Source organism: Aythya marila (genome assembly GCF_965140915.1).
Source record: "Aythya marila genome assembly, chromosome: 2".
NCBI classification, from domain to species: Eukaryota; Metazoa; Chordata; class Aves; order Anseriformes; family Anatidae; genus Aythya; species Aythya marila.
This window is the reverse complement of record NC_139043.1, coordinates 136,415,420-136,442,388: the sequence shown is the minus strand read 5'-3', so window position 1 is coordinate 136,442,388 and position 26,969 is coordinate 136,415,420. Positions and strand designations below refer to the sequence as shown.

Here is a 26,969-nt window from a genome sequence, read left to right as displayed (position 1 = left end):
AAATATTATTACATAGATGATCTCAACATTAAGCAGATACTCAGCTTTCATTTAAAAGCAAATATGCATTTTTATTTCATAAGATAAGCTTCCAGTCTTTTCAATCATAGAGGAAAAGTAGAAAGCCTGAATCCGGAAAAATCTGAAATGGATGAAATCAACATCGATTCTTGTGGAATAGAAACAAACAAACAAACAAAACATGGTCTTACAACCAAACTGAACTGAACCTCTGAAGCGCAGTTTTGGTTTGTCTTACCAAAGTTGTCTGCACAAGTGCTTTTCTAAAAATCTGTGCGGTCTACAAGAGAAACTAAACACAGAAGTGTGCATGTTCATCAGCTGAATTCAATTTTCCAGACATACAGAATTAACAATAACAGTAAAGGATAAGATTTAATATTTAAAAAATTAAGTCTTGCTTTAAATCAAAAACGTCTGCTACAAACCATGTTGTCCCTTATGAGAGGAGGCAAGAAAGGGGTTTCTAAACCAAGTGCAGGATACACACATTGTCCTATCACAGCAATGACTGGAATATGATATGTCCGTGTGATACAGAGAAAAGGTAACTGTGACTCTAGGACTAATAAAAAACTTACTTTCAGCAGCATAAGTAGTATTAGGAAGTAGTATAGGAAGTAGTAGTATCATTACACAAGGCACTGTAAGATTCCATTTAGACTAACATGAGCTTTTGGTCACCTATCTTCAAAAAAGAAAAAAGTAAATTACATAGATGACCCAATGCAATGGTCAGGAAAATGGAGACTGACACTAAAAAGTAATATCAAAATAATTTTGTCTTATCTACCTATGCAAAATGAAGGTTGAGAGGGAATATTATGAATCTGTGTAAGTAATTAGAGACAAAAACAGAGAAGAACAATTTAACGTACAGGACACTGCTGCAACAAGATGAGATAGATTTAAATCGGTCAAGAACTAGGACCAAAAATTGAAGAGGTGCTTTAATATCAGTGAAGTACTTTTCTAGGATGTCTTCCAAACAGGGTAGCAGAGGCACAGAATCCACATTGTTTTAAGAGAGAAACAATAATTTTAAATAAGATGTCATTCAGCCAGGACACAGAAATATACACAAGTGATAACGAGCACAGAGACGTCTGTTTAAGTAGCATATCTGGCTCCTGACTGTTCCACCATCTTCTTACTGAACAAGTCCTGTGCTTTGTGACTTTCAGTGGTAAAGTACATTCTTGTTTTTCTAGAAGCATGGTTTGCTTTTAGGTTTGCTAGACTTAAGTTTGCATTGATGTGTGAGAATCTGGCTCTATCTAGCAACAGATTTTTGAGAGGAGGACAAGCATGCTCCAGATGGCATGAAAAAAAAAAAACCTCAGCTGTCTTATTGTTGCATCTTCCTTACCCTTTCATGGGTACACTAATTGGCACAACTGAGGTCAAGAATGAATTTTAGCTACGTCAGACTGGCAGGGACTGTTTTTTGTCTTTCTCTGGAGTATAAAGTGTGGTCTACTTCTTAAGGTCATCTGGCAGTCTCATCTACGGGTGTTCCTTCTGTCACAAAAATATGTGATACTGGTATGGCTCTAGGTCATTCCCATGCTTTTTCTGAAACCTCACCCTATAGGTCTCAGATTTTGAAGTGTAGAAAAGAAAGAAATTAAAAAAGAGTGCTTTATAATGGGCAGTATTTGGTAAACCTCTCTAAAGTATCTACTTGAATCCTTAACAGCAATGTAATTCCAGCACCTTTCACTCTATGCTCGTTTTGAGGGCACATGCTCTCCTTTGAGAACCTTTACACGTTCCTGAAAGCAAGAAGTTAATCAGCAGCACAACACAGCTCAGAAGAGACAAAGAATTTTCATGTGAACAAAGGCTGTTACATAGCTTTCCGAAAATCAGAAATAAGACATTAAGTTGGAGTAAGCATGTTTACTAAGAGGGGGAATTCAGCTACAAAGAACTGTTCTATAGACCACGACATAGTGTGTCCCTCAAATAACTGTGACCATAGCCCTGCTTGGCTGAGTTTTTTATACACTAAGAATTGTATGTGTTCTAGTAAGTTTTATTACATGATCTCATTCATTTGGAAAACCTTTAAATGGCATCACCTTTGCACTTTTCCCCATAGGGTATAAACACTGCATTTTAGTTTTAAAAGGTCTTTGTTCTCTTTCTCTCAGAAAAGGAGTCTTTTTCACATTAAGGGCATGCAAAGGTTTTCCTGAGTAGGCAGGAGCGTAAAGGAAAAGGACAGAAAGAAAAATAGGCTGTTTGACTTGAAAGTGTGCAAATACTAGGGAAGTAAGTAAGAAAGTGACCTAAGGGACACTTTATCTATATGTCCTGCAGCGAGTAGTAAGCCACTAGGTACTTCAATCTTGTAAAATATCTGCAGAGATCATTATGGCTATAAGGAGGCAGCTTTAAGTAATAATCATGCAAAGGAACATATGTGTGCAGATTCAAATGGTGCTTGCATTTGCATTTTAATCTAATGAGTTTAAAGGCAGAGAAGGGACTGTTTTTCTCACTAATAGAAGGGTATAGGCAAAGTCTTTTGGAAATCTGAAAACTGTGTCAGGCAAGGTTATCGAAGAGCTGATGAAGAAAACTGCCCAAGAATGTAACCATGCCTTGCTAGGTGGAAGGGAGGAATCTACAGAATACACTTGTGTTAATGGCTGCCCAGCCCAAACAGCAAGATAAGCAAATAGGTCCATAGAGAGATCTATGAATGTCCAAGAAAAGACAATGTCTTTGCTGATCTGTCAATAGAATGTAATGAAAAGTAAAAATAACATTCTGCAAGAAACAGATACACTACAGGATGCTACACTGACTTCTAAAGTCAAGAAACAAGGCATGGTTAGTACCTGATGGGCCCCACCTGTTACCAGTAATGACGCATAACCAGAATTAACGACACAGCCATACGTGAACTTTGCAGGTTATAGACAATTTCAGAACACTAAAAACTAATGACTATTCTTGAAAACATTATTGTGCATGTTTTAGAAGTAAATTCCTGTCTAGGTGTGGTTTTACAGAATATAAATGATCTATCTTTAAAAGGCTCATGTCTTCATACACTTCGTGTCACTGTATGGAGGGGTCACTTACTTCACATTAATAAAGGAGTTCCCTGTGTTACTGTTCCTTTACCTACCTTCTGTTCACTGAAGAACTTTCAATTAAAATATCTCAAATGTTTTTAAATCAATGTTTTGATAATCAATTTGAAATAAATGCTTTTTCATATTGGAGAGAGAGAGACATTAGTATAAGCATATATGCCACATATACTGAAAAGTTCAGGCTTTCCAGTGCCAGAAGGTCCCTAGAAGTTTTCAGAAAGATAGCTGTAAAGTTCAACAGTGAAAAAATAAAAATAAAAAAAAATACTGCATCAACACAAAGAAATCCTTTCATCCTGAAATGTCATCCTGAGAGAATGAAGAACCAGTCACATAACTAAAAATTAGTAACATCCTAGGTACAAATGATCACAATTACTTCACATTTTTATCAGAAAGCGTCATAAGAGATAGGACAAGGGGGAATGGTTTTAAACTAAAAGAGGGTAGGTTTAGATTAGATATTTGGAAGGCCCCTTGATGAGGCAGTGCGTGGCACAGGCTGCCCAGAGAAGCTGTGGATGCCCCATCCCTGGAGATGCTCAAGGCCAGGCTGGATGGGGCTTTGGGCAGCCTGGGTTGGTGGCAGGGGCCTGGAACTGGGTGGGCTTTAAGGTCCCTTCCAACCCAAACCATTCTGTGAAATTTGTTACATGGTCAAGCACAAGCCTTTAATATACACACACAGAGCTTGAAAGTATTTTGTGCCCCAAAGCTGAAAACAAGGATCCAAATCAAATGAAGAGAAAAAATGTAAACTGAGAAGTGGAAATTCTGACTGAGTACTTTTTAGAACATTTTAGCAGCTATCCTTTCCTTCAGCTGTAAGTGAAATCAGTTATACAAATATAACAAGTGGAAAAGCTGAGAATAATTAACATAAAGCTAGAAGTTAAAAGAAAACTGGTAATGGAAACAAAAATACATATGGGAAATCCCTTGTCAGATGAGACGAGTACAAAAAACATATGAAGTATTTCTGAAACTATATCAAAAGCAAAGGAATTTAACAATTATGCGAATCTGTTATGAAAAGGAAATGGTAAAATTTTCAACTGATAGACAGAGATGATCAGTATTTCTCTCCTGTGATTTGGAAGGAAGCCAGATTATAAACTGATACTAGGTGGTGATGACCATAAATATTTTCCATTACATCAGTAGCTAAGGAAATGTCTAATTTTAGTAAGGATTGCTTTACATTTCTAAATTATACTGACTTTCTAGGTTCATAGCAAGTAGCTTCAGAAGGGCTACAAAAAGGGCAAGCTCATGTGTTAACAGTGATTTTCAAGATCCCAAAGCCCTGGAAATATTGCACCAATAGTTACTTTGATATTGATATTTATGTATCTCCCAAGTATGCATGAAGTTATCAGGATAACGCTGACTGAATGACTGAAGGAAAAGGATAGCTCCAGAAATCATGCTGCAGCACAGCTAAATGTAAATCATGCAGCCAGGAAAAACAGGTAAACCACATCACCAGGATGGAAGACTCCATGCTGGAGAGCAGTCACTTCAATTTTCAAGAAGAATCCACACTGAAGGGGCTAATATAGTTCTTGAATGTATAAATAAGGAACTGAGTATATTAAATTCATTACAAAAGTTGCATTATCTCAGTTACTGCTATGAAGTTATCTTGCAACTGCCTCTGAAGATCATGTCCAGGCCTAATGATTGAACGCCAGGAAGTACAGATTCACAGACAGGGATGGTTCAACCACAAGGAACGTGTCAAAATAAGAAGAATCAGTTAATATTGACAATACAGCATAACAAATGAGAAACAACACATGGAAATGGAAACTAAATCATAAGATGTGTTTCTTTAACAACAAAGGTCTTAAAATTTAGGCTTTGAAAGAGTGCGATGGATTGTAATGAAAACGGTTGAATGAAAAAATAATATTTTCTGAACAATATGTAGTCATCAAGCCATTTAATCTCCACATTGTGAAATGAACTGACAAGCATACGGATAAACTGATAAGAATCATTATAAATCTTTTGATGAGGACCGGAACAAACTGCTACCTGAGCCTGGAGTGGTGACTCAGCAATATCCACCATCTGGGCAAGCTTCTTAAAATGCACAGAAATCATAGCCACCCTCCACTCATTTACGCAGCCAAAGCTGAACATAAGGCATGCTGTACATATAATAGAAACCACACAGTAGTACATATTTAAGTAATAAACTAGATATAAAATGATATTCTCAGGTACGGTTTTAAGCATTTAAGCATTTAAGGCTTCTTTTAAAACAAAACTATTGCTAAACTCAATACTAATTAAAATGCTTGCTACAGAAAATTTGTTTGGATTTTCTCCTCCACTTGGCCTTTAGTTAGTTCATAAATTACATTCACAAGGAATTATTCTTATCATCCCATATGGCTTCCTCGATTACAAAGACCAGATTTCTTAAATCTAGATCATAAATTGCATCTGAGTTGAAAAATATACATCTGATAAACATTCAGTTGTGATTTGGAGTCTTTTGATGCCAAGTCCCTCAATTTTATAACAAAACTTTCACCATTTTTTGTCTGAGATGTTGCTTCCCTTACATTTAATGGATGTTGTTGCATCTTTTCATAATAGGCTCCACGAATACTTTTCAGTGAGCAGGCACTTATCAATCACTGTGCAGTAAACATTTCATCTTCTTTAAATAAATGGCATGTTTAGTCTCTTAAACTTGAAGGCAGTTTTTCCAGACTTTAACATACCCATGCAGAACTTTCTTAAGCTCCGCTCAAGAGTGAAAATCCATTTGGAAGACCTGAACTTAAAATTAGACTTAACATAGTTAATGAACTAACTTTTTTTTTTCACACTTATCCTCCACATGGACAAGTTTGGTCATACTTGATTTATGTTCTCTTCTCTCTGAAAGACAACATTTTGTCTGAATGGAAGACCACGTTACTAAACACAAACCTAGTGTCAACAAAAAAAGTACTGACTTTTCCAGCCATTAGGAACTCACCCATTTGAAACTCCTTCTGCGCCTTTATTGCTTTTCTAAATAACTAACCGTCCTCTGGTTCTATCTTTACATGAGTTACTGTGGGATTGCAACACACGTATGAACAGTTCATGAAATGATAGCAACCCATTCATTTTTTAAGGTACTCACATTCTTGCTCTGAACTACACCACACCTCCAGAACCACATGGGCCTTCTCAATTCTTTCTCCTTTCTTAGGTAGAAGATTTAAACACAATAACCACAACAGATAACACAATGGCAATAATAACTATAGTTAATAAGTTACATGCTGTTGAGAAAGTGAAAGATTTTTTTGCCCTTGTCTCATGACATCCACAGAGAGGGTTCTTCCTAGGCCAAAGCCACAGGGAAAAGCCTCCTGATTCTCCCTCCCTCAGCCCCTTTCATTAACCCATCCTTTCTCATCCATCAGGTTGGTTAGACTGTTCTGAGCCCAGCTGGTCACTATTTGGTCACCTCCTGCCATATACAGTGGTGGAAGAAGGTCTACCGTATACATTGCCTTCATGACTTGTAAGTGGTTATTTCTGTCAGGGTTTGATCACCTCAGCAGTGGACACTTGCAGCCCAGGCCAACTGCATCCCGGGCTGCACCAACAGAGGAGTGGCCTGCAGGTGGAGGGAGGTGATTGCCCCCATCTTTCTGCTCTTGTGAAGCTCAACGTGGAGTACTCTGTCAAGGTCTGGAGGCCCCAGCACAAGAAGGATGTGGGGCTGTTACAGCAGGTCCAGAGAAGGGCCACAAAGATGATCTGAGGGCTGGAGCACCTCTCCTGTGAAGAAAGGCTGAGAGGGCTGCGGATGTCCAACTGGGACAAGGGAAAGATCTGTGAAGACCTCACTGTGGCCTTTCAGTACTTAGAGGGGGCTTATAAAAAAGATGGAGAGTGATTTTTCACTCAGGAAGACAAAGACAGGATAAGGGAGAATGATTTCAAACTAAAAGAGAGGAGGGTTGGAGTAGATGTTAGGAGGAAACTCTTCTCTCAGAGGGTGGTGAGGCCCTGGCACAGGCTGCCCAGAGAAGCTGTGGATGCCCCATCCCTGGAGGTGCTCAAGGCCAGGCTGGATGGGGCTTTGGGCAACCTGGGCTGGTGGGAGGTGTCCCTGCCCATGGCAGGGGGCTGGAATCAGATGGTCTCTAAGGTCACTTCCAGCCCAATCTATTGTATGAGTCTAACCTACAGTACTGTACAAGAATACAAAAAATACAGTAGTGCTCTGCAATAATGTACTTATGTGTTAAATAATTAATAATAATGTATTTGTGGATTATGAAGTACTAGTAAAATGTTTTTACACTGGATCATACATAATTTAAAGAGTTTCATGGAAAATTTTCATGTGTTTACAAATAAAAACAAAATAAAAAAATAAAACCACAAAGGGGGTTAGACGTAATGTCAAGACATAATGTCTTTCTCATTTAGAAACTAGAAATTAAGCACCAAACAATGAGGATAGAGAAGAGATTTTTTTAAATACAAGGAAAAGTTTACATCATATGTCTTCTTTGGAGAAATGGCTAATGGTAATATGTAACTGATGACAACAGCACACAATCCTGGTCTACTTCTGACATACAGAAAAGATCTCAAAGATGACTTAAAAATGTGTTTAATAACAGCCTGAAACTGCATTCCAGACATACAATCTCCTTTATATGAAAGTATTTGAATCAGTCCCGCCTCTCACAACAAACCAAGCTTTGCATGTTTTCAGCTCAAGCCCAGTCTCATGCTATGGGATGTGAAGGCACTCTGACCAGTGTTCCTTCCCCCAGCCCACCACTCATCTCAGTCCTGGCTGAAAGCCCACTAAAATGAAGCAGACAAAAGGAAGATAGATTTTTCAGTATCTCTTGTCAGAGCCTTAACTTACCATACTACCATCTACAGCTGAAAAGCAGATGAAAAAGCTGCTGGTAACATAGAAGGAATTAATATTGCAGTTTGAAGTCTACTCAGATGTCTTTAAGCTTCACTGGAAACATCACTAACCATGAGAATCCCTAGAAGGAGAATCTGATGGTAATTTAGGATTGCTTTGAGCTCTCTGAATAGCACAAGGGGAGCAAGAGTGGATAGAACAAATTGCCCTCAGGTTATGATTGTGATCTGTTGACATATTTAAGGCAAAGCTCTCAGCCCATTTTCTCAAAAAAGCTGGACAATACTTACCCCTGTTCTATGGAATAATCTGATTTTTCATTTCTTCCTTCAACAGAAGAAACCTGGGATGTTTTGTATTATTGTATCTTTTCACAAAAAAATTACCTACAACTTGTTGCTTAATGTGATTAACAAGTTAACTTGGTGCAGTACATCTGAACAGTTAAGGAGATGTTTAACTACAGTCATCAAAATCTCAGCATTTCACGTAAAAGACAGGGAATTTAAAAAACAATGTACCAAAGTAAAACCAAGTGAGTGAAAAGTTACTAAATACATACTCTTTCAACTCATCTATAAACATCCTCTTTATTTTCCTCAATTTTATACTACTTTTCTACAGTATATTGCTTTTAATAGTTACTTTGTTGCTTGAAATTTTGTAAGCTTTAATTCTACAACATTTACAGGAAATGAATTGGAACCAAAATGTTTACTTGTTTCTTATCTAACAGGTAATGAAGACACACACACACAAAAAAAGATGTGCTGGTGCCAGATTTTAGTAGATGATGTGCATAACTAAATATCCATACTGCATGGAAGAGAAAAATATTTCTGTTTTCCACACCTTCTAATCCACAATGTCTTAAAAACAGAAAACAGGTGCTGACAATGCTGGTGGTGCCAAGTTGAAGATGAGACAGCAACATAATGTTTCTCCCTTACATGAACTTAGCTATGGGGACAATGATGATTACCTTCTAAATATGTAGTCCATGGAAACAAATATGTAGCCCAGAAAACAAAATACTAAGTTAATTATTAACAACAATACACAGCACATGAGAAGCTTTAGGCATCTGAGAATTTGACTCACTGTATTTCAAAGCAGTATATGGCATACCTGGGTGAACAAACAGAAAAAGCTGGGAAATTTTGTGTCTGGAATCCTGCCTCTCCCCTGAACATATCATGAAATCCTTTATTTGATGGGAACTCACAGACCAAAACATCTGAGCTACTATGCCAAAGCCTGAGGCACTTACAGATATAGCTGCACTACAGCTGCACACTTGCTTACCAGCTCTCACGAGGATTTGTCAGGCTGAGTTTTAACAGCCTTCAAGCCTTGAGTTCTGCTGAGCATGAAGGTCTGAGGTAGAGCTGCCGCCCAGGCCTGCGCTCCTCTCAGTGTCTGCAGAACTGACATGGCTGCAGTGGGGCTCAAAAACACTTAGCAATGAACTGTCAATGAACGGATCTTGGCTCCTGACTTTCCATCTCAACACGTTCCTTCTGGGCTGAAGATGTGGCCTGGAGGAAGAGGCAAGGCTGGTGTCTACAGGGACACCCTCCATTCTCAAGGAAGGTTTGTGGTGTCAAGTCCAGAATAAGAAGTAATGGTAAGGAGAACTCTCCATGGATCCTTCCAAAGAAAGCACCGACAACACTTTCTTTGCATAAACAACTGGCTCACTCTTTCAGTATGGCTGGAGGAGGAAGTAGCACTGATACTTTATAAAATTGAAAATTAAAAAAATAGTTAATTGCAGTAATTACTAGACCAGTAAGAAGAGCATTGGATGAGATCTATACACAGTTCTGGCAGCTGTGACCAGACCCCTCAGTACAAGACTGCAGTTGGCAGTGAATTTTTCCTCTGCCTTGCATTTTTACCCCAACATAAATGACACAGATTCAAACGGAGACAATGCAGAGAACCCTTCAATTCTAACACCACACTGGATTGCTTGTTCATGCACACCCCCAGGAAGCCAGAGACTTGAAATGCTTTAGGTGAAGACAAACCAGTCTCTCGCTGGTACACAGGCACTTTAGGTATGCTGGGTTCACTCCCTCTTCTGGCTCCTTGACCACTTTTTATGGGTTTTATGTGTAAGCCACATAAGCAAAAAGAGTAATGATTCTTCCTTAGGACAGTAATAAAATTGTGTTAATGTTAAATATGATACAAAATGTATATTAAAATGTGTATACATATACATGTATATACACTGAAAAATACCCTTGATGGAGCATCACCATAATTTAGCATTGTGTCCCTGGATGGCTGAACAGAAAACTTATTTGGAACCAGTCAGACTGACAGTGCAGTTGGATAGGTGTCCTTTTGTATCTGGCAAAGTGTGTTTTTACTTGATGAAATTAATTGTGATCGTCTCTGTACAGTATTTCAGAGCTATTCAATTAATTTTATGTGGCTTCTATTTCACAAAAAAAAAAAAAGTATTAAACAAGAAAGTTCTGGAGCTCATAGCTCAAGAGGCAAAGTTAGAAATAAAGAGCAAATAAATCTAATTTAAATTGCAAGCATTTATACTAAACTTTTTTTTTTTTTTTTCCTGTAGCTATTCTTTAAACAATCAAAATCAACGTAACCATTTTATTAGATAGCTAAATATCGGACAAGTATTGCTTATTATTTTTAATGAACTAGTGTTCTTATTTAGGCAGAAAGCCTAAATTAACATTCTGGAAAATGTGGCTATATTTCGTGCTGATTTATTTTCATTTCAGTGGTTTCACTGCAACAGCTGCTCTTGAGAGCCATAAGGGAAGAAAAGGTAGACAGCTCTGGTCATTATCAGACTAACATAAATGTAGAAGAGATTTAAGTTGAATACTCTGAAATACTTTATTTATGTATCCCTTTTCAGAGAATGACAATTGTTTTAAAACTGCATATTATCTAAGATTTTTTGTGTGAGATGATGGTTAGCATTTTCTCTTCACTTTAGAGATTGTATTATCTTTGTAAGGTGAAGAAACTTGGATGGCATTACCACTTTTACTTAATGCAAACAATGAAGGCAAAAAAACTAAGTTTGTGTCTGACAGCAATATACGGATAATTCATATATTTGGAAATGAAACATTGTGAAGCTCATTTTTGGCAAACCACATTAAATTGTCTGCAGTGACCCATCCCAATGACAAATTTACCCTGTGACAAGTTCCTCTGCTGTTAAGGCACAGAAAGATAAGCAAATACTGCTGCAGGTTTGCACCCATATTTTGAAAAGGTTTCAAATATTTTTTTGTATTTCAACAAATTTATTTTGTTAGCTTCAAGTGAAGTCTTAGTCTTCACAGACCCGGGATGTGGTAATTTTATTTTTATTTGTGTTATATTACTTCACTTGACTTTTCTAAGAAAAAAATGTGTTTATTCTGAGAAGCAGCGTTCCTCCTACCAACAACAATAGTAGGTAAAGGAAAGAACAAAACTTCAAAACTTTTTATTTTATTTTTTTTAATGTAGACACTACATCTCAACTACTAAGAGAAAGAAATGGATAGCACTTCTCTATCACGCTGTTTGAGTAATGATATCTTTCCTATATACAAATCTCCTTCCAAGGAAGAGCCTTTGCCTAAAAGATAAATAAATAAATAAATCTATAAGCAAATATATATTTTGTAGCAACTTCTGTTTTCTTTAGAAGTTGCATCACCGTTACATATGCATTATACTGCCAAAATAACCACCAAGCTCATTGTGACAAGGATACGCCAACCTCCTTTAGCCAACTTATTCAAAACCTGGTTGCATCTAAGAGTCAGATCTGTAAGAGGTACCTAGTATTTGTCTCACACACCTTTTCTCAGAATACTCTAAATTTCATTATAGTCATCATTAACTGGTTAATTATCTTCAGCACGTAAAACGTTAGGCATGCAATGTGAGGTGGGGCACTAGGTGGGATCTAGGCAGCAAGGAACTTTTCAGAGAACAGCAGCAACAGCCTTTGCATTCCCATCTCTCTGTACACGCTAGCTCCCCAAAAAGATGAAGCTATGATTATCTCACGTTTCCTGGTCAGCAACAGACTTACAGTAACGTAGCTGCCTAAACATGTCACCTAGATTCTGCCCTAACATACCTCTATCTCTCCACTGATTTTGCAGGAAACCTAGGGGGCTTTGATCAGCATCTGATCTCAGATGAGACAGACCTGGGCACACGTCTCATTTCCTTCCACAGCCTTTATAAAATCTTCTTGATGCCTACTAGCAGCCTCCTAAGCCCAGTGTTGCTTTTTGAAATATTCCTTCCAGATCCTCAGCTTTTAATACAAGCTCAATTTCACATTTGTAAATACACTGACTCAAAGGTTTATATAACTGAAGACTATTTTAGCAATGCAAAGGGTAAAGCCTTTCTAATGAAAACTGAGAAAAACTGCAGATGAACGCAGCAAGCATTAAAAATGCCTTCACAATCCATACAGTTTGTCCCTGGGTTTTTCTGCTATTTCCCTATCTAGATTCTTGTCTTCTGAATTAAGTCTTATAAAGAAAGATTAAATATATCTAAGTAGAATTTAAGGGAACACAACTTCTGATTGTGTTTCAACTACAAGCTTCTCACGCCACCAAGTGACATTAACCTCTTTGGAAAAAGGCCATGAGCTTGGTGATAGGTCAAAGAAGTTTTTAACCTCACAAGAAAAAAAAAAATGTCTTATTTATCTGTAATACTTTTTAGGGAATCTTCCAAGCAAATCATATAGTCTTTTAAAACTTGTCTAGAAGGTAATGTACAAACACAGTCCAAACATTTTTCTGAAAACAAGGTCCTTCTTGTCAAAGAGACTGTTTAGATAAAGAATAAATAAAATTAATTAATTATAGCTTCCTTGATTTGCCTTGCATTTGACTGAAAGAAGAATCAGCAAAATATGACAGAAGTGATGCTGGCGTGATGCAGGAAACAGAGATGGTAGTGGTAATATTTGGTCTGTTAATAATGCCTTTTAGCCCATGTGTTTTAATTAGGCATTCATGTATTATAAACAATAATTCCTACTTAATCCTAATGAAAAATAAACTTCCAGCGATAGTACTGGCATCTTAGCTGTCAGTAGCGCATTGTCAGACAGTCAAAATAAACAAAAATGCCTTTCTTTTCTAACTTCACCTGGAAATATATGGCAGAAGTAGGATGTAGCTGGAGATGGAAAGCACTTATTAGATGATCTGGTTTGTTTCCATGACAATGAAGGATCTTTCCCCACGGTACATTTTCTAGAGATTTCTTAATCTAATTTTGGGTGGTTTTCTGTTTGTTTGTTTGTGTTTGGTTTGTTTTTAAGGCTTATGCAATGCCATTTGCTAGGTGATTCATTCTGCAATGGGGTAGATTAAGAAATCTGAATGGACATTTAGTCTAAACCTTATATTGATTTCATCATACTTCAGGATTTTTTTAAATCTCCTAAATGAATCTCTTTCATCCTTGCTGTTTAAGTAATTAATACATACATATGCTACTAAGCTGTCTTCTTTCAACAGTAATTAAACCAACCTGGGCATATTTCCATTTCACTATTCTATCTCTTTTGTCATGGTGCTTTTTTGGTTTTGTTTTGTGTTCTTTTTCATCTTCTTTTATTGCTTTTTTGAAATGTAGATTAGCTAAAACCATATTTCCAGAAATATTCTCAATGATTCCAGTGTCTCAGATTCATAGGACAGCATGTTCCATCCACATTCACAGTTATAAACTACTCAAAACCTAAAATGGCATTAATAGTTTTTCAGTAGGCTGCAACCTGCAAGTCATGGTTAGCCTCAACAGACACCCTATGGGCTTTATGTGGAAAACATTAAATCTGCATTCTACAGAAGATGTTTATCTAAAGCTCATTGCTTATTTCCAGGAGTCTATATTATCCTCATCTCAGTTCCTGAGTGATGCACAATGAACTTATGTTCCTAACCAGGAGTTGAAATGTGAAGCTCCTTTCTCACACGAATTCAACTAGAACCCCAAATTATCACCACTGAATAAAAAAGATGGTTTAGAGAAGAAATGCAAGAATGTTTGGGAGGAATACTGTATGAACTTTTCATGGCAAAGTGCAAAGCTATTTTATTATATTAGATTTACTGAGGGTAAAAACAGACGTAGACATTGTAATCCTCTTTAACAAATAAATTAATTCTGTATATATCACTTAAAGGCATTAAGCCAGCAACGTAAAAACAATCTTTGTTGACTAATCAAGATCAAAATGAAGATTCATGAAAAGTAATCTTTTAGTTAGCAAGTTTTAGTCTTTTAGTTAGCAGATTAAAGAGCTACAAAGAAAGTGGAAGAAAAAAAAAAGCTGTACTAGTGCCTTATTCATTGTACTGTTTGTACAGATCTCAAAAAAAAATGAGACTTGCTATGTAAATATTTAAAATACTATTTTACTGGACTAGAACTCAAAAGCTAAAAGATCATTTCAAGCCAGTTGTAAGCTTTACCGAGAGAACATCTAGAATACCTGAATTTTTTCTTTTCCTATATACAAGAAACAAAGTTAAATTTTCTGCTTCAAAGGAAAAAAAAAATAGAATTTAGCATTAACTGTGGAACCAGAAATAATCCACAATAATACACGAATACCTTAATAAATGTAGTATCATTCCTGGTTAAGTATTCAAACCATCTTATTTATTATACATGATTATATACCGTAAATAGAATGCAGCAGCCCTGCAGCAGAAAGTGCAGCTAATCAGCACAGAGTATATCGTAGACAGAAAATATAATCAGGCGAAATGGAGGGCACGCTTTCACTGCAGAGTTAATACATACTTCTGCTGCGATATTGACAGTATCCTTCCTCACAACCACTCTCGTAAACCTCTTCCAATTCGGTAATGTTTCTAAATTGGACTTCCCAACATGTTTTGAGTACAGGTGAAGCCTGTGGTCTATATCCAAAGGACCCTACTAGGAATGCATCAGTTTCATGCTGGCATTAGTCAATCTGCAATCAGTACGAAGTGCATTAACATTAATCATTATAGTACTTTCTTATATTTTTTTCAGGGTATTCGGTTCAGTCTTGATGAAACACACACTAAAAATATAGTGCATCGCATGATTAAGCACAAAACCCGTCAAAATAATAGAAAATAAAATTTTCTTTCTAGATCTGCTCAGTACATAGACTAGTCTAGCACACCAATAAAAGCAAAGCTTAGTTCAGAAATCCAAAATTAATATATTGGCCTGAAACCATTACCTTTTCTTGGTTTTAATTATATAACTTAATGTGTTCTATTCTGGGAAAAAAAAAAAAAATGTCACCAATCTTGCTAGTGCAAAACCATTTGAAAAACTAAAGCAAAGATAAATCATTTGTTTTTAGGCATTGATATGGATAGGGAAAGATGCTGAATTTTTAACGAAGTGCTTCGTTTTGAAATAGAACAAAACTTATCCCCCCATAGAGTAATATGTAGGGGAAAAAAAAAAAAGTTTCTGAAACGTGTTATTTAGGTACATGGAGATAACGAAAAATTAACAACTACTCTATTGCCATAGTTTAAACTTTACATTACATGTGGAATGCCTGATGTATGACTGAAATTATATTATTTTGCAGCATTTTCTTGTCAGGGGAGAGAACTGAAACAGGGAAAGAAAAAATACAGATAGGCAAGGGACAGAAATAACACACTGCAATGAGTAGGTCTATATGATAAACTGTTTCCTATCTTATCGCCACACTGTCACACTCCTCAGAGTTCAGTGTACTTTTTCCACACATTTTCTTGGCAATTACAATGAACTAACATTATTTTCTGGAGAAAAAATGTATCATGCACTAACACATCGCTCCAAATTTGAAATTGTTATAATGAAACTCCCAGAATTCAAGCAGAGCTGATGCATTGCCAAAGACCTACTTAAGAAAAACATTTTTTCTCCTTTTTACTTAGCTAATCTTCAGCTGAAGCAACGGTAGATCCAAAATTCATTCCCAATCTGACCAAAACTATTGTTTTAATATCCACTTTCTCCAATCAAAGGTGAATATATGCAGCAGATTTTCTATGTATGACACAAGAACAGATTAGATATCACTCGTATGTAACCAACATGAAATTCTGATTAATGTACCCTGCATAGCTTCAGTAGAAAAGTCATTATTGAAACAGCATTTAAACACTAATGATTATTCAAAAGGTTTCCCAATTAAAGGTTAGTAGGAAATGTTCACATTTCTCAACTGCATTTATTTCTATATTTATCTGTGAACTCTAAAATACAGACATATTCGCAATGGATTACATCAACAGACCAGAATCCAGAACAGACCCCACTGCATTAGTTCCATGGAACTGCAATAAAACCCACAAAAATCAAGGTCCACGGGTTCTTCCGAGCTTACCATCAGCAACAGCCACTGCATATCAGTGATTTTATTTTTATTTTTATTTTTTGTGGTTCACAGGAGGAGAAGGTATTTCTGTACACCAGTGCAATCTTATAAACAGAACCTCTGAGCAGCTTGTACAGTTACCCAGCTTTTTAGAGTCTCCATTACACTTAGCAACTATTATCAAACACATTGCCCAACATCATCACACTCACTATTTCCATGCAAACACGAATATATTTGCTTTATATGTATATAAATATATGCTTGCAGAATTGTATGTATTTATTTACATGTATATACATTTACATATTTATATGTATATAAATATATGCTTGCAGAACTGAGAAATTATGTTCAGTTCTTGAATTAATTGAGAACACTCTGAAAGACCCATCCCAAGATGAAAAATCACCATGATGAAGACACAGCAGCTGTGTAGCTGACTATCTAAGGAAATAATGTAGTTAGCAATATGATGCAATTTGCAGCTGGTATGACTGAGGGCGTCCTCAGTGCAAGTGAAGGGTATGCCACAAAATCCTTGGGCATCTCTTAAGATATTCAAGCTATTCTGTCACATGGCCTGAAATCCAAAGGTGAACCTAAATTCGTAGAAAAGAGAATGAAAATTGCCTTTGATCTCTCATTTGTGTATACATGCACATCCAGCATCACACTTTGCGAAAAATTATAAACTAAACTTCAGTCTGCCCATGACATATTGAATAGGAAATATATACCAGAAAACTCCAGCAGGGAAGTTCATATTATTCTCCTGGCACTGCAAAGGAAATGTTGATGGTGGCAGGTGCAGAATTCAGATCTCTGCACCCCCAGTTCTTTGACCAAATGATGCTGACACCTTCTTCTCATGCTGTAGTCTAAAATAGGAGATTTGAAATATCATTACAGGTACTCCTTATGCGCCATGATTGTGCTTTGTGCTATGAATGAGCATACTTTACCATTAACGATCTACACTAATCACAAGCTTTTCTGCATGTAAATTATTTGAATTGCTGTGGTTTTATAGCCATCATTCTTGTTGCTTTTTAAAATCTTTTCTGTCCTTCCTGACACTTCTCCAAAACTTGCAAAACTGTAACAGTTAGATGAAGTAGGTTCTATTGGAAAAGTTCTTGAAAATAGGGCATTAGAGGCATTTATTATAAGTTATTTGAATAATGGTCAGGCACAGTGGTAGAGTCACTGTGATACAGAAGAGCTGTAAAATTTGGGTCTTCTTTAAAAAAACACATTTTCATGTAATTTTACAGCAGAACAATGCCACCAACAGCAGTGAAAAATGGAAGCTGTCAAGTGAACGGAACGCTGCCTGCCCCTGGGTTCTCAACATCCACACAAAATGCACTCGCTGTGAGTGCAATCTGAAGACGCAGGAGCAACAACATAAAAAATAATGCTAGGAAAATCAAGGAATGCAAAGAGAAACATTGGTATATAGAAGAGGAGAGGGTAGGTTGGGAGAGGAGATTTTATGCTTGTGGTTTCAGCCATTTTTTTTGAAGCTATTTTAGATTTTTTTTATTACGTTTGTGTATCTATACTTGCAACTAAATTTTGCAGAACTGAGATAAGGAATCAATAATTGGTGTGTATTTCATCTTGAAAATCTGGGGCCATCTTTTAATAGTGTTATAATCAACACTTCAAAAATAGTATTTTGAATGCATTACAGAGAAAAAAATATTCAAATTTGTATCAAGTTTTCTCACTTGTCATTTATTTAATAATGCAATATTTGTCACTTACAAATACACATGCATAATACACGCTAAGAGGCCCCCTCTTTGGTGCATAATAGCTGAACCACATACTAAACTTCTTTGGTTTAGAGTATTTCTTAGCAACTTCATATATTACTTTACAGATTTAGAAAGATAAATATTATGAAGCAGTTAACAAGGAAATTGCATTTCCTTGCCTGTCAGCTTAGTCTTGTGCACCTTTTAACAAAAAAAGGTTATTGTTCAGATTATAACATTAATGGCTGTTACACTCTAAAAGGCATGAACTACAAACTAAGTTCTTAAAAATATTAAGTTTCATGATAAAAAATTATCTTGAATACCAGAAGATAGGACTTGGAAGTGTAACTTCTGAATACCAGAAGATAGGACTTGGAAGTGTATCTTCATCAGACAGATATGTCAAAAGTTGCAAGTAGGATAGGGTGTATTAATCGAGATCTATTTCAGCCTTATAAATAAAGACAGTATGCAAATTCACTGACTTCAGTAAGATAAATCCAACCCAATTCTTGTTCTAAAACCAATACAAGTTTATATTTCAACTACTAAATCTGTAATCCATGCCATACTTAGACAAATTTGGGACAAAATTCTCCAACATGCAAAATTTTTATGTCATTTCTGATTCTCGCAGTTATTTTTTGTCAGGGTTAAGGGAAAAGGGTTTTGCCTCCCTGTTGTTCAGCACAAGCTGAAGTGAAGCCAAGGGCTTGAAATATTTCAAACTTCTGCTTCAAGCATCCTATCTAAGGGTAGGGTTAAAACGATACTGCTAACTCACCTCAGATTTCACAGTTTATCAAGGACCAATATTATTTTTTATTATCCCTTTTATCAGAACATTATGAACCACCTGAAGCCTAGCTACCAATCTTTTTGGAACTGTTTCGAAACCTGGTATTTTCTCTAAATAAACCTTCGTTCTACCAAGTGTGTACTCCTGGGGGATCTAAAGGGCTGCTCTGTCCATAGTTAGCAGCTGGAAGGTTAGCCCTGCCTCAGTGGGAAGGCAGGAAGAGCTGCAATACTGCTCTCTTCCATCCTCGTTTATCTAGACCATATATCCAAAGTTTCCACATTTATTGTGTTATTCTGTCCATCTCTCAGTTGAGACCGTATTCAAGAGGTTTAAATAAGATTGGTCACCCTTCTAATTCTCTTCCTACCCAGAACCACACTGTGCCAAGATCAAAAACAGAAAAAAACACTTCAAGAAGCAGACCAGGAGGAGGGCCCACACCAGAGAAGCGGCCTACCTCCTCCTCGCCACTGCCAGGAGCCGGCAGAGGCCACAGAACAGCTGGCAAAGGGCCTCTACCAAGGAGCACATGGATATATCTTAGTTGTAATCAGAAGATTTCTTTTTGAAGCACCATGTTTCCAGAATTCATTATAAGTACAGTTCCCGACAGGGTAAATGAATGTTGCCATGGGTAGGCCCGTTGGGCCATGAATGTGCAGGTGATTTAACTCACTGACTGGCCTGAAAGGAAAAAAGCTAAAACAATAAAGAAAGGAGTGAAAACAAAAGGTGAGGGCCTCAATGATTGTTCTTCTGACATACCTGGTACTGAGCAATGGAGGCCTGGCTTAGGATCTTACCAGGGGTTTTTGACTGTACAGGTGGGAAAATGGAAATATTTATGAATATGCATCTGAGTGTATGGTCTGGCATGTTGCCTTTGCCTCATACCAGAATGCCAAAGGAACCCAAGGCGCCGTGGAACAGACTCACAAACCACCCAGGGCACTTCTACAACACCCAAGGAAGGGTAAGATCATACCATTAGTGGCAGTCACCACAGCTCAATCCACCACCAAATGCGTCTAGTATCCCATAAAGGTCCATAGCTAGAAATTTTGATTTCTAGATGTCTGTCAGAACATGCACTTTTCATAAACTACTGGGCTCTTTAAACAGATCTCTTTAAAATGTTTCAAGTCATGCAGACAAAATCACCAGTCATTTTTTAATATCATGGCATCTACCTTTTCTTCTTCTGGAAGAAGATAATACCCACACCTCATGAGGATGGTGTTAGGAATTACAGGAATTATCTGAGTTATTCAAGAATGGAGAGGGATTCTTCTCATATGTTCTCATCAAATATAGCTTAGATTTCTAATGCTCTCATCCTGGTTAAATATCCATAAGTTTTAAGACATACGTAATTGGTTCCAAATTTAGGGTGATTTAAATTCAAAAATGTAACATACTAACTGGATTGTGGTCAATTGTCCACATTTGACCCCTCCTCTTTTTTTCTTCCTGGTGGGAAGTTGCAACCACATACCAGGTAGGATATTCTTAGCATCCTCATGTAACAGTAGCTGATGCACAAAGAGAATAGAGAGAAACCTGTTACGGCTGCAAATATCCCCAGCTCTGTGAGATGCACAGAGGAAGCATATGTCACTTTATTAAATCTGCAGCAACTGAGGTGGAAGTAACAGAAGGTAGCTCTCTCCAGAGCTGGAAGAGATAGGAAGGGAGATGGTTCTCTAAGGAAATCTCTCTCTTACTTTTCTCTCTCTGACTGATTTTTTTCCCCAGAAAAAAAAAGGATTTAAAAAACAAGTCCCAAAAAAATTAACAGCTGCCAAGACAGGATGCAATACAGAACTTCTTCCCAAAAAGAAATAGCTTCAGGGCATGTTCAGTTTCTTCTTGCATGGGAAACAGAAAGATGAGAAGGAGGAAACTAATATACTCGTGCTGCTTGCCCCACTTTCTCCCAAAGTAGAAAATTAAGGGCCAAAGGATGGATGGTGTTCAATATACTTGTTCACAGCTCAAAGAGCACATGGAGTGCTCTGTGAGGACGCATGGCAAAGGTGCAAAGAAGTCCAAATGTGGTCACTAATTTCACCACTGAGCTCCCTCACCCCTGCTGTCTGCTCTACTTCATTGGGTTGCTGTGGTAGTGGGCTTTTTTGTAATCCAAAAGCTTGGAATTTTTAAACGGGTTACAGGAAAAAGAGGAATTTAAAAGGTTCTCCTTATTCTGACAGCTGCTTTTCATGGAATACCAGGAAAGAGAGTCGTAACAGTTTCTTTCTGTCTTTTATATGCAACCTGTTGTCTATGTCTTATATACAACCTCTTGATCCAGCCAGTCTTCACCTTGTGTTTATAGAAGTTTAAATATATGCATAGGCGTTCACCTCAATATGGTTCACGACTCCAATTTTAGGTGAAAAACGATTGTTGATCATATGACATGGTTAACCTCTCTGAAGTAATGCAGAGATGTAGGGGTGGCATTAGCTTAGTTTTGGAATCCTGATTGTGTCTGATGTAACACACTGTTAGGAACCGGGGAAAAATAGCTTTGCTATGCCTTTGACTCGTCAAGGAAAAAAAAATATATAAAGAAAAGGAATACAGATAAATGTTCTGGATTTCTTTCTAGTATCACATGGCTTTTCAACTGATGAAGCACATCAGCTGAAAAATTCAGGAAATGGTTTAAGATGGGTTTATATGTATCTAGTAGGGAAGTGAACATCCCAACAAACAACATAGTTAAAGGTAGTTATGGGAAAGCTCCATTCTGAATGGGAGGGAGGCAGTTGCAGTTATTACTCAGTACCGTATGTCAGAAAATGGACAATAGACTCAGTTCAAATGTCATCGCTGTGTTTTTATCCTTGACTCTTGGACTAGAAATATGTGTAAATGCAACATACCCTTAAAATTATTGCAAACCCCATGCTTTGTTGAACCTATACAGTCAGGAAAATTAAAAATCTGTTCTGCAGAAATATCTCCACAAAATCATTTCCCAACAGGGAATAGAAAATGATCTTTTTCCTTCAATGTCAAAGTAATCATTAATTGCACCATGATGAATAACAAATGTCTGTGCCAGTAATTCTTGACATCATGTGATGGCTTAACTATAAAATGGAGCATCAGTAAATAGCTCATAGGTATCTTCAGGAAAGAAAACAGAAAATTAAATAATGAAAATAAGTAAGAGTTTTCTGTTAGAATCTTATTTTCTGTGTAAGTATCTGGTTTCATAAATAGGGTGATATATTAGTTATTTTAGTAACCTTTTGAAAATCAGCATACTTATTTAAAAGATGCTTACCGAGGAGTTCAAAAAGCGTAAACACTTAAGAATCTCTAAAAATAATGAGTTTAAATTTAATGAAATAAAATATAGTCTACTTTTTTAAACTAGGTGCATCTAATTTCAAAGCATGGACCATTCCCGAGCCTCTGCTGTACATAGAATTTGTGGTGAGAACAACCTTGGTACTGGTACTTGGGGCAGAATATATAAGTTATCTTATGCCCCTGTGTGGCCAACCTATACAACAAATTCACCTTCACATGGCTGTAACAAAAAAAATATTAACATGTTGTGGGACAAACTAGATTTAAGTAAATCCCCTGCTTTCCATTCTCAGAAAAAGCCCTGCTAATATATACTGCAATGGTAAAATTGGACTGATACTCCTCCGTGCCATTTGTATCAATTTTAGTCACAAAAGATACTCGCCATAATGCAGTGATGTGTTAATCTGAATATTGCCCAAAGCAACTGTGACTTCTCAAAGCGTGCTGCTACAAATAAAGCATCTGACAGCACAGTATTTGTACCCTGAACTCTAAATGAAGAATGACGATCAGAATATCCAACATATCTGATAATTAAAGGCTTTTAAAGACATTCAAAAACTTTATCTCATTGTCTTTACTCATGTGAATGACAGCTAACATCATCAGAAAGAAATTAAGAGTTCAAAAATCTGGAGCTCCTTTAGATGCTGCTGAGCAATTTGAATGTAATGTAAGCACTTGGTACGCTTTCAGAATCAAAAGAAAAGTCTCCCGATTTCTTTCCCCACCCTTTCTTTCCCAGACACATGAAGACTTCATTCCCCAAGCTTGCTGTTTGCCAAATGCCAAGAATACAAAACAATTCTACTGATTTCCTAACACGAGGTAATTCTAATAATTTTCCAGCAGAAAGCAACCTATTGCAGGGGAAATAGCACTGCACTCACAAGGTAGGTGAAACACGATTTTGAAGTGAACTCCTAGCACGTACTGCTTCAGCTGGCCAGAGCTGGTAATGTGGGACAGGAGACATGCAGGACCAGGAGGAAGAGCCCGTAAAGCTCGCCCTTTTACACCCACAACAGCATCTTACTGAAAACCGAACTGCAATATTCCTCCAGCTGAAGCTGTTAGCAGAGGCTAACTAAAACTATTTCGATGGTAAAATCAATCTAACTCATGAGGAGTTCAGTGTCATTTGGGTCCTCTCACACCAGCTACTGTAACACAAAGAACATGCAATAAAAAGCCAACTCATGTAAGGTTTCTTTGTAAAATGACAAAAAAGCAGCTTAATATATATTCCTGCTAATGTTTGGTATAATACCAGAACACCGAGGCCATGATAACTGGTTTTCCAAAGCCAAAATCACAGCACATCTAAACTTCAGGAGAACTCTTAAGAATATAGATCATGTGAAAATTAATAGGAATGCATTTTCAGTTACAATCATATGCAGACTACCTATTCCCCTATGACTCTTCTTAATATTTTATTACCTGCTATGCTGTTAGTATGTGTAAACCTGTTTTCTTCCCATTATTGCTTTGTATACCAGCAGTTAATCATTTTGTGCTTAATGTCAGCTGTTATCGTTCTGGACTCCAACTTTTACTTTTTACATATAAAAACAGACTGAAAATAAAACTGAAAAAGCACAAAAGAGGCTTTATAATCTGAATAAATATTTAACTTCAAAGCCCAAAGAGACAGACCACATTATACGTTGGTAAAGCACAATCTTGTACATGCTGTAGATATTTTTGTTTTCCTTGCTACAGTTCTGATGCACAAACAATCGGGTTTTAGCAAGTATGGTACCTTAATAATGCAAAACTCAGTGAAAAATCTACCTAAAATACACACTACATTGATGTAATTAGAAAAATTAAAATGTAATTTTTAATGAGTAAGACAATAACAAGGAGTACCCTCCAAAATAAATGTAGGAAAGACTTTTAGTGACTACTCAATATGTGACTTCTTCAAAGCCCTTTTATCATGACCAAATTTAAAATACTTATTCCGAATTTAGAAAGAACCTCTTTACCCCGTAAGTTTAAATAACTTCCAACTAATAAAAAAGTTTAAATAACACAGAAAGCATGACTTGTCTACCATGGTTACTGCTGCATTTTGTTAAAAAATTGCACAATGCTTTGCACTGGTACCCAGAAAATCATTAAACAGCTCCTTATAAATGTAGAAATATTCTCATCCTAAACCTGACAGCCCATACCGGGTGAGAGGCTGGGTTTCCAGTAATTCTTTCTTCTTTGCCGATCTTCTAGAATAAATGTAATTCTAAATCTCAGGCACAACAAATGCAATCAAATATTCCTCTGATGCCTTTTGATTGGAAACTGCTATCATTTGCAGCTTTTGCATGAGACTTACAACAAAATACACACCTAAAAGCAGTACGCAGACGTGTCTGCACAAAATTAAGAAGAAGCATGCACCTTGATCTGCAAAAAGCAGGCACTTTGATCTGTAAAAACAGATACAGAGAACCAGGAATCGGTTTGTAGATGTCTGGAACAGTTGCTAAGGGCTTTGTTGGTTGCTGCAGGCCTGAAACTGTGCACTTGGAAATATGCACTGCTTTACAATCACAGCTGATAATACATGAATTATTGCTCCATTTTGTTGAGCTTCAAAGATTTCACAGCACACTAAAGGGAGGTAAGGAAAATCCCACCGACTACAGATTTCAGCTATATCTAAAAGAATCTTAATTCACTAAACTGATTGTGATTACTAAAGCTGCCTCCCCCATTCTGCATGCCTAAATAGAAATTCACAGCCAAGGTACAAGAACTTGAAAGCACTAACATTAAATAAATATTAAAATATTGATAAAAGAAACATCAGGAGTAAGGGATAGAATCCTTAGAACAATGCTCTGGGAAATAACAGTTTTCTGAAGTATTAAATACAGATATCATTGTATTGAAGCAAGGATACCTCATTTAAAAGGGATTTCTCCCACAGATACAGAGAGGAAGATTAAAATGCTGGGTACAGTCTCTGCAATATTACTTCCATGCTTTTTCCAGAATGTTTCCATCAGTGCACTATCTTTACAAAAAACTACAGGCTTCCTCTTCTCCCCAGTCTGCACTCACAGGCTTTTAGATACATTTCTTAATCGTTTTTTTCTGTTAATATTTAAAAGCAGTATGAAAAAGTTCTCAACACCGGCATTACAACATTATCTTCACTGAATGCAACAAAAATGAGTTGCTATGAATTCAGTTTCCTCTCAGAAATAAAACTGAGCAGCCAATTTAATAACCATCTCCCACAAATAAACAACAACTTCTCCCCATCGCTTTGAATTTCCACAAAACAACAGCTAAAGGGTAGCCTACAGAGCTGACCGACCTACTGCAAAGCATCCCCTGACCAGCTGTAATTTGGCTAGTTAAAGCCATTAGTGACAAGCATCGCACACAGCATCAAAGTCTTCTAAAAATAAGGAACTGCTGTCTGCCTGTGTTGCAAATGGTATGCAGGGCTCCTAATTTACATCTCCCAACAAATTATATTTGGTTAAACAGGCACATCGCTGAGCATTTAATCCTTTCACTGCCACATCCACACAGAAATCATTTTCCCAGGCAAATTTGTTTATGATTATTTAATATGCTTTAAGGATTAGAGCTAATAATGCGAGCTCCTAATGGCAGCTAATGTATTTGGAAGATACATACCCATCTTAAATATTTTATTCTATCTGTGCTGGTTTTATTTCTGCAGACTGACTTCTCATTCAAATCCTTACATAAAACATAAAAGCACCAACAGAAGAGAGTCACTGCCACCATAAAAATGTTAATATTTAAGAGTGCAATTAGAAAGGTATCGCACTGCAAAACATGCAAATAGATTGCTATCAGCACAAGCACAGAAATGGTAAGGGAAACATGTTTCATTTCTACTTACCTAGTGTTGTTCAGCGTCTGTCCAAAAAGATCATTTTGTAAAATATTTGGAGGGGATGAGAAAACCCCATGAAAATGAGATAAAACAGAATTGCAGACCTGGCGCAGTGTCTCAAATTGCATTTTCTCTTTCCTTCCCTTCTATTTTTCTTCACCACCTGTCTTAAAAGTCATCTATTTTGCACACACCATCAAATGCAAACATGCCAATCAAGTTCCATATTTCTCCTGGTCTCTGTAAAAACTGTGCCTAAATGAGCAGGGGCTGATAGTTAATTGTACAGTCATTATTCTTCTAATTCAGTCGTAGAAGATTTAGTACCCGTGCGGCTTTCTCCTGACTGTAGCAAGAATTCTAAACAGCAGTAAGCTTTTTGGGCATTCCCAGCTGAAGTGTGAAGCTGAGCTGCTTTCATGTACTCTACTCATATTTCTCTAAGCCTATTAAAAACACGCAGTGAATAGATGCTGTCGTCAGGAGTTTCAGCACATCTGGCTGCCAGCAATAAAATCTCAGAAGTAATAAAAATGAGGACAAGGCATCCTCACACTGTTACTACTGTCTAAGAGGAGGAGGATTTCTGCATCTTCCCCTCCTCCTTCCCTCCCCTGTAAAAATGACTAACACCAGTGGCCGTGTATGTAAGTCGATTTTTTTTTTTTTTTTTTTAATGTAAAGGCAGCTGTACAGGACAGACAGACCACTCAAAAAATATTTTTACAT

At 36.9% G+C, this 26,969-nt stretch overlaps 1 protein-coding gene across 26 annotated transcripts in view; it reads right to left on the bottom strand.

Moving 5' to 3' along the window:
* Positions 1-26,969, bottom strand: part of RIMS2 (regulating synaptic membrane exocytosis 2) — a gene marked incomplete at its 5' end in the record, with an annotated part of 447,679 nt that overhangs the window by 283,753 nt on the left and 136,957 nt on the right. For 10 of the 26 annotated variants that reach the window (XM_082754471.1, XM_082754475.1, XM_082754469.1 and 7 more), the window contains one exon: positions 26,247-26,368. The exons of the other annotated variants lie outside the window; for them this stretch is intronic. In XM_082754471.1, coding sequence (XP_082610597.1) covers positions 26,247-26,368 — 122 coding nt within the window. Of the gene's footprint in view, positions 1-26,246; positions 26,369-26,969 lie in introns of those variants that run through there. 26 annotated transcript variants of the gene reach the window in all.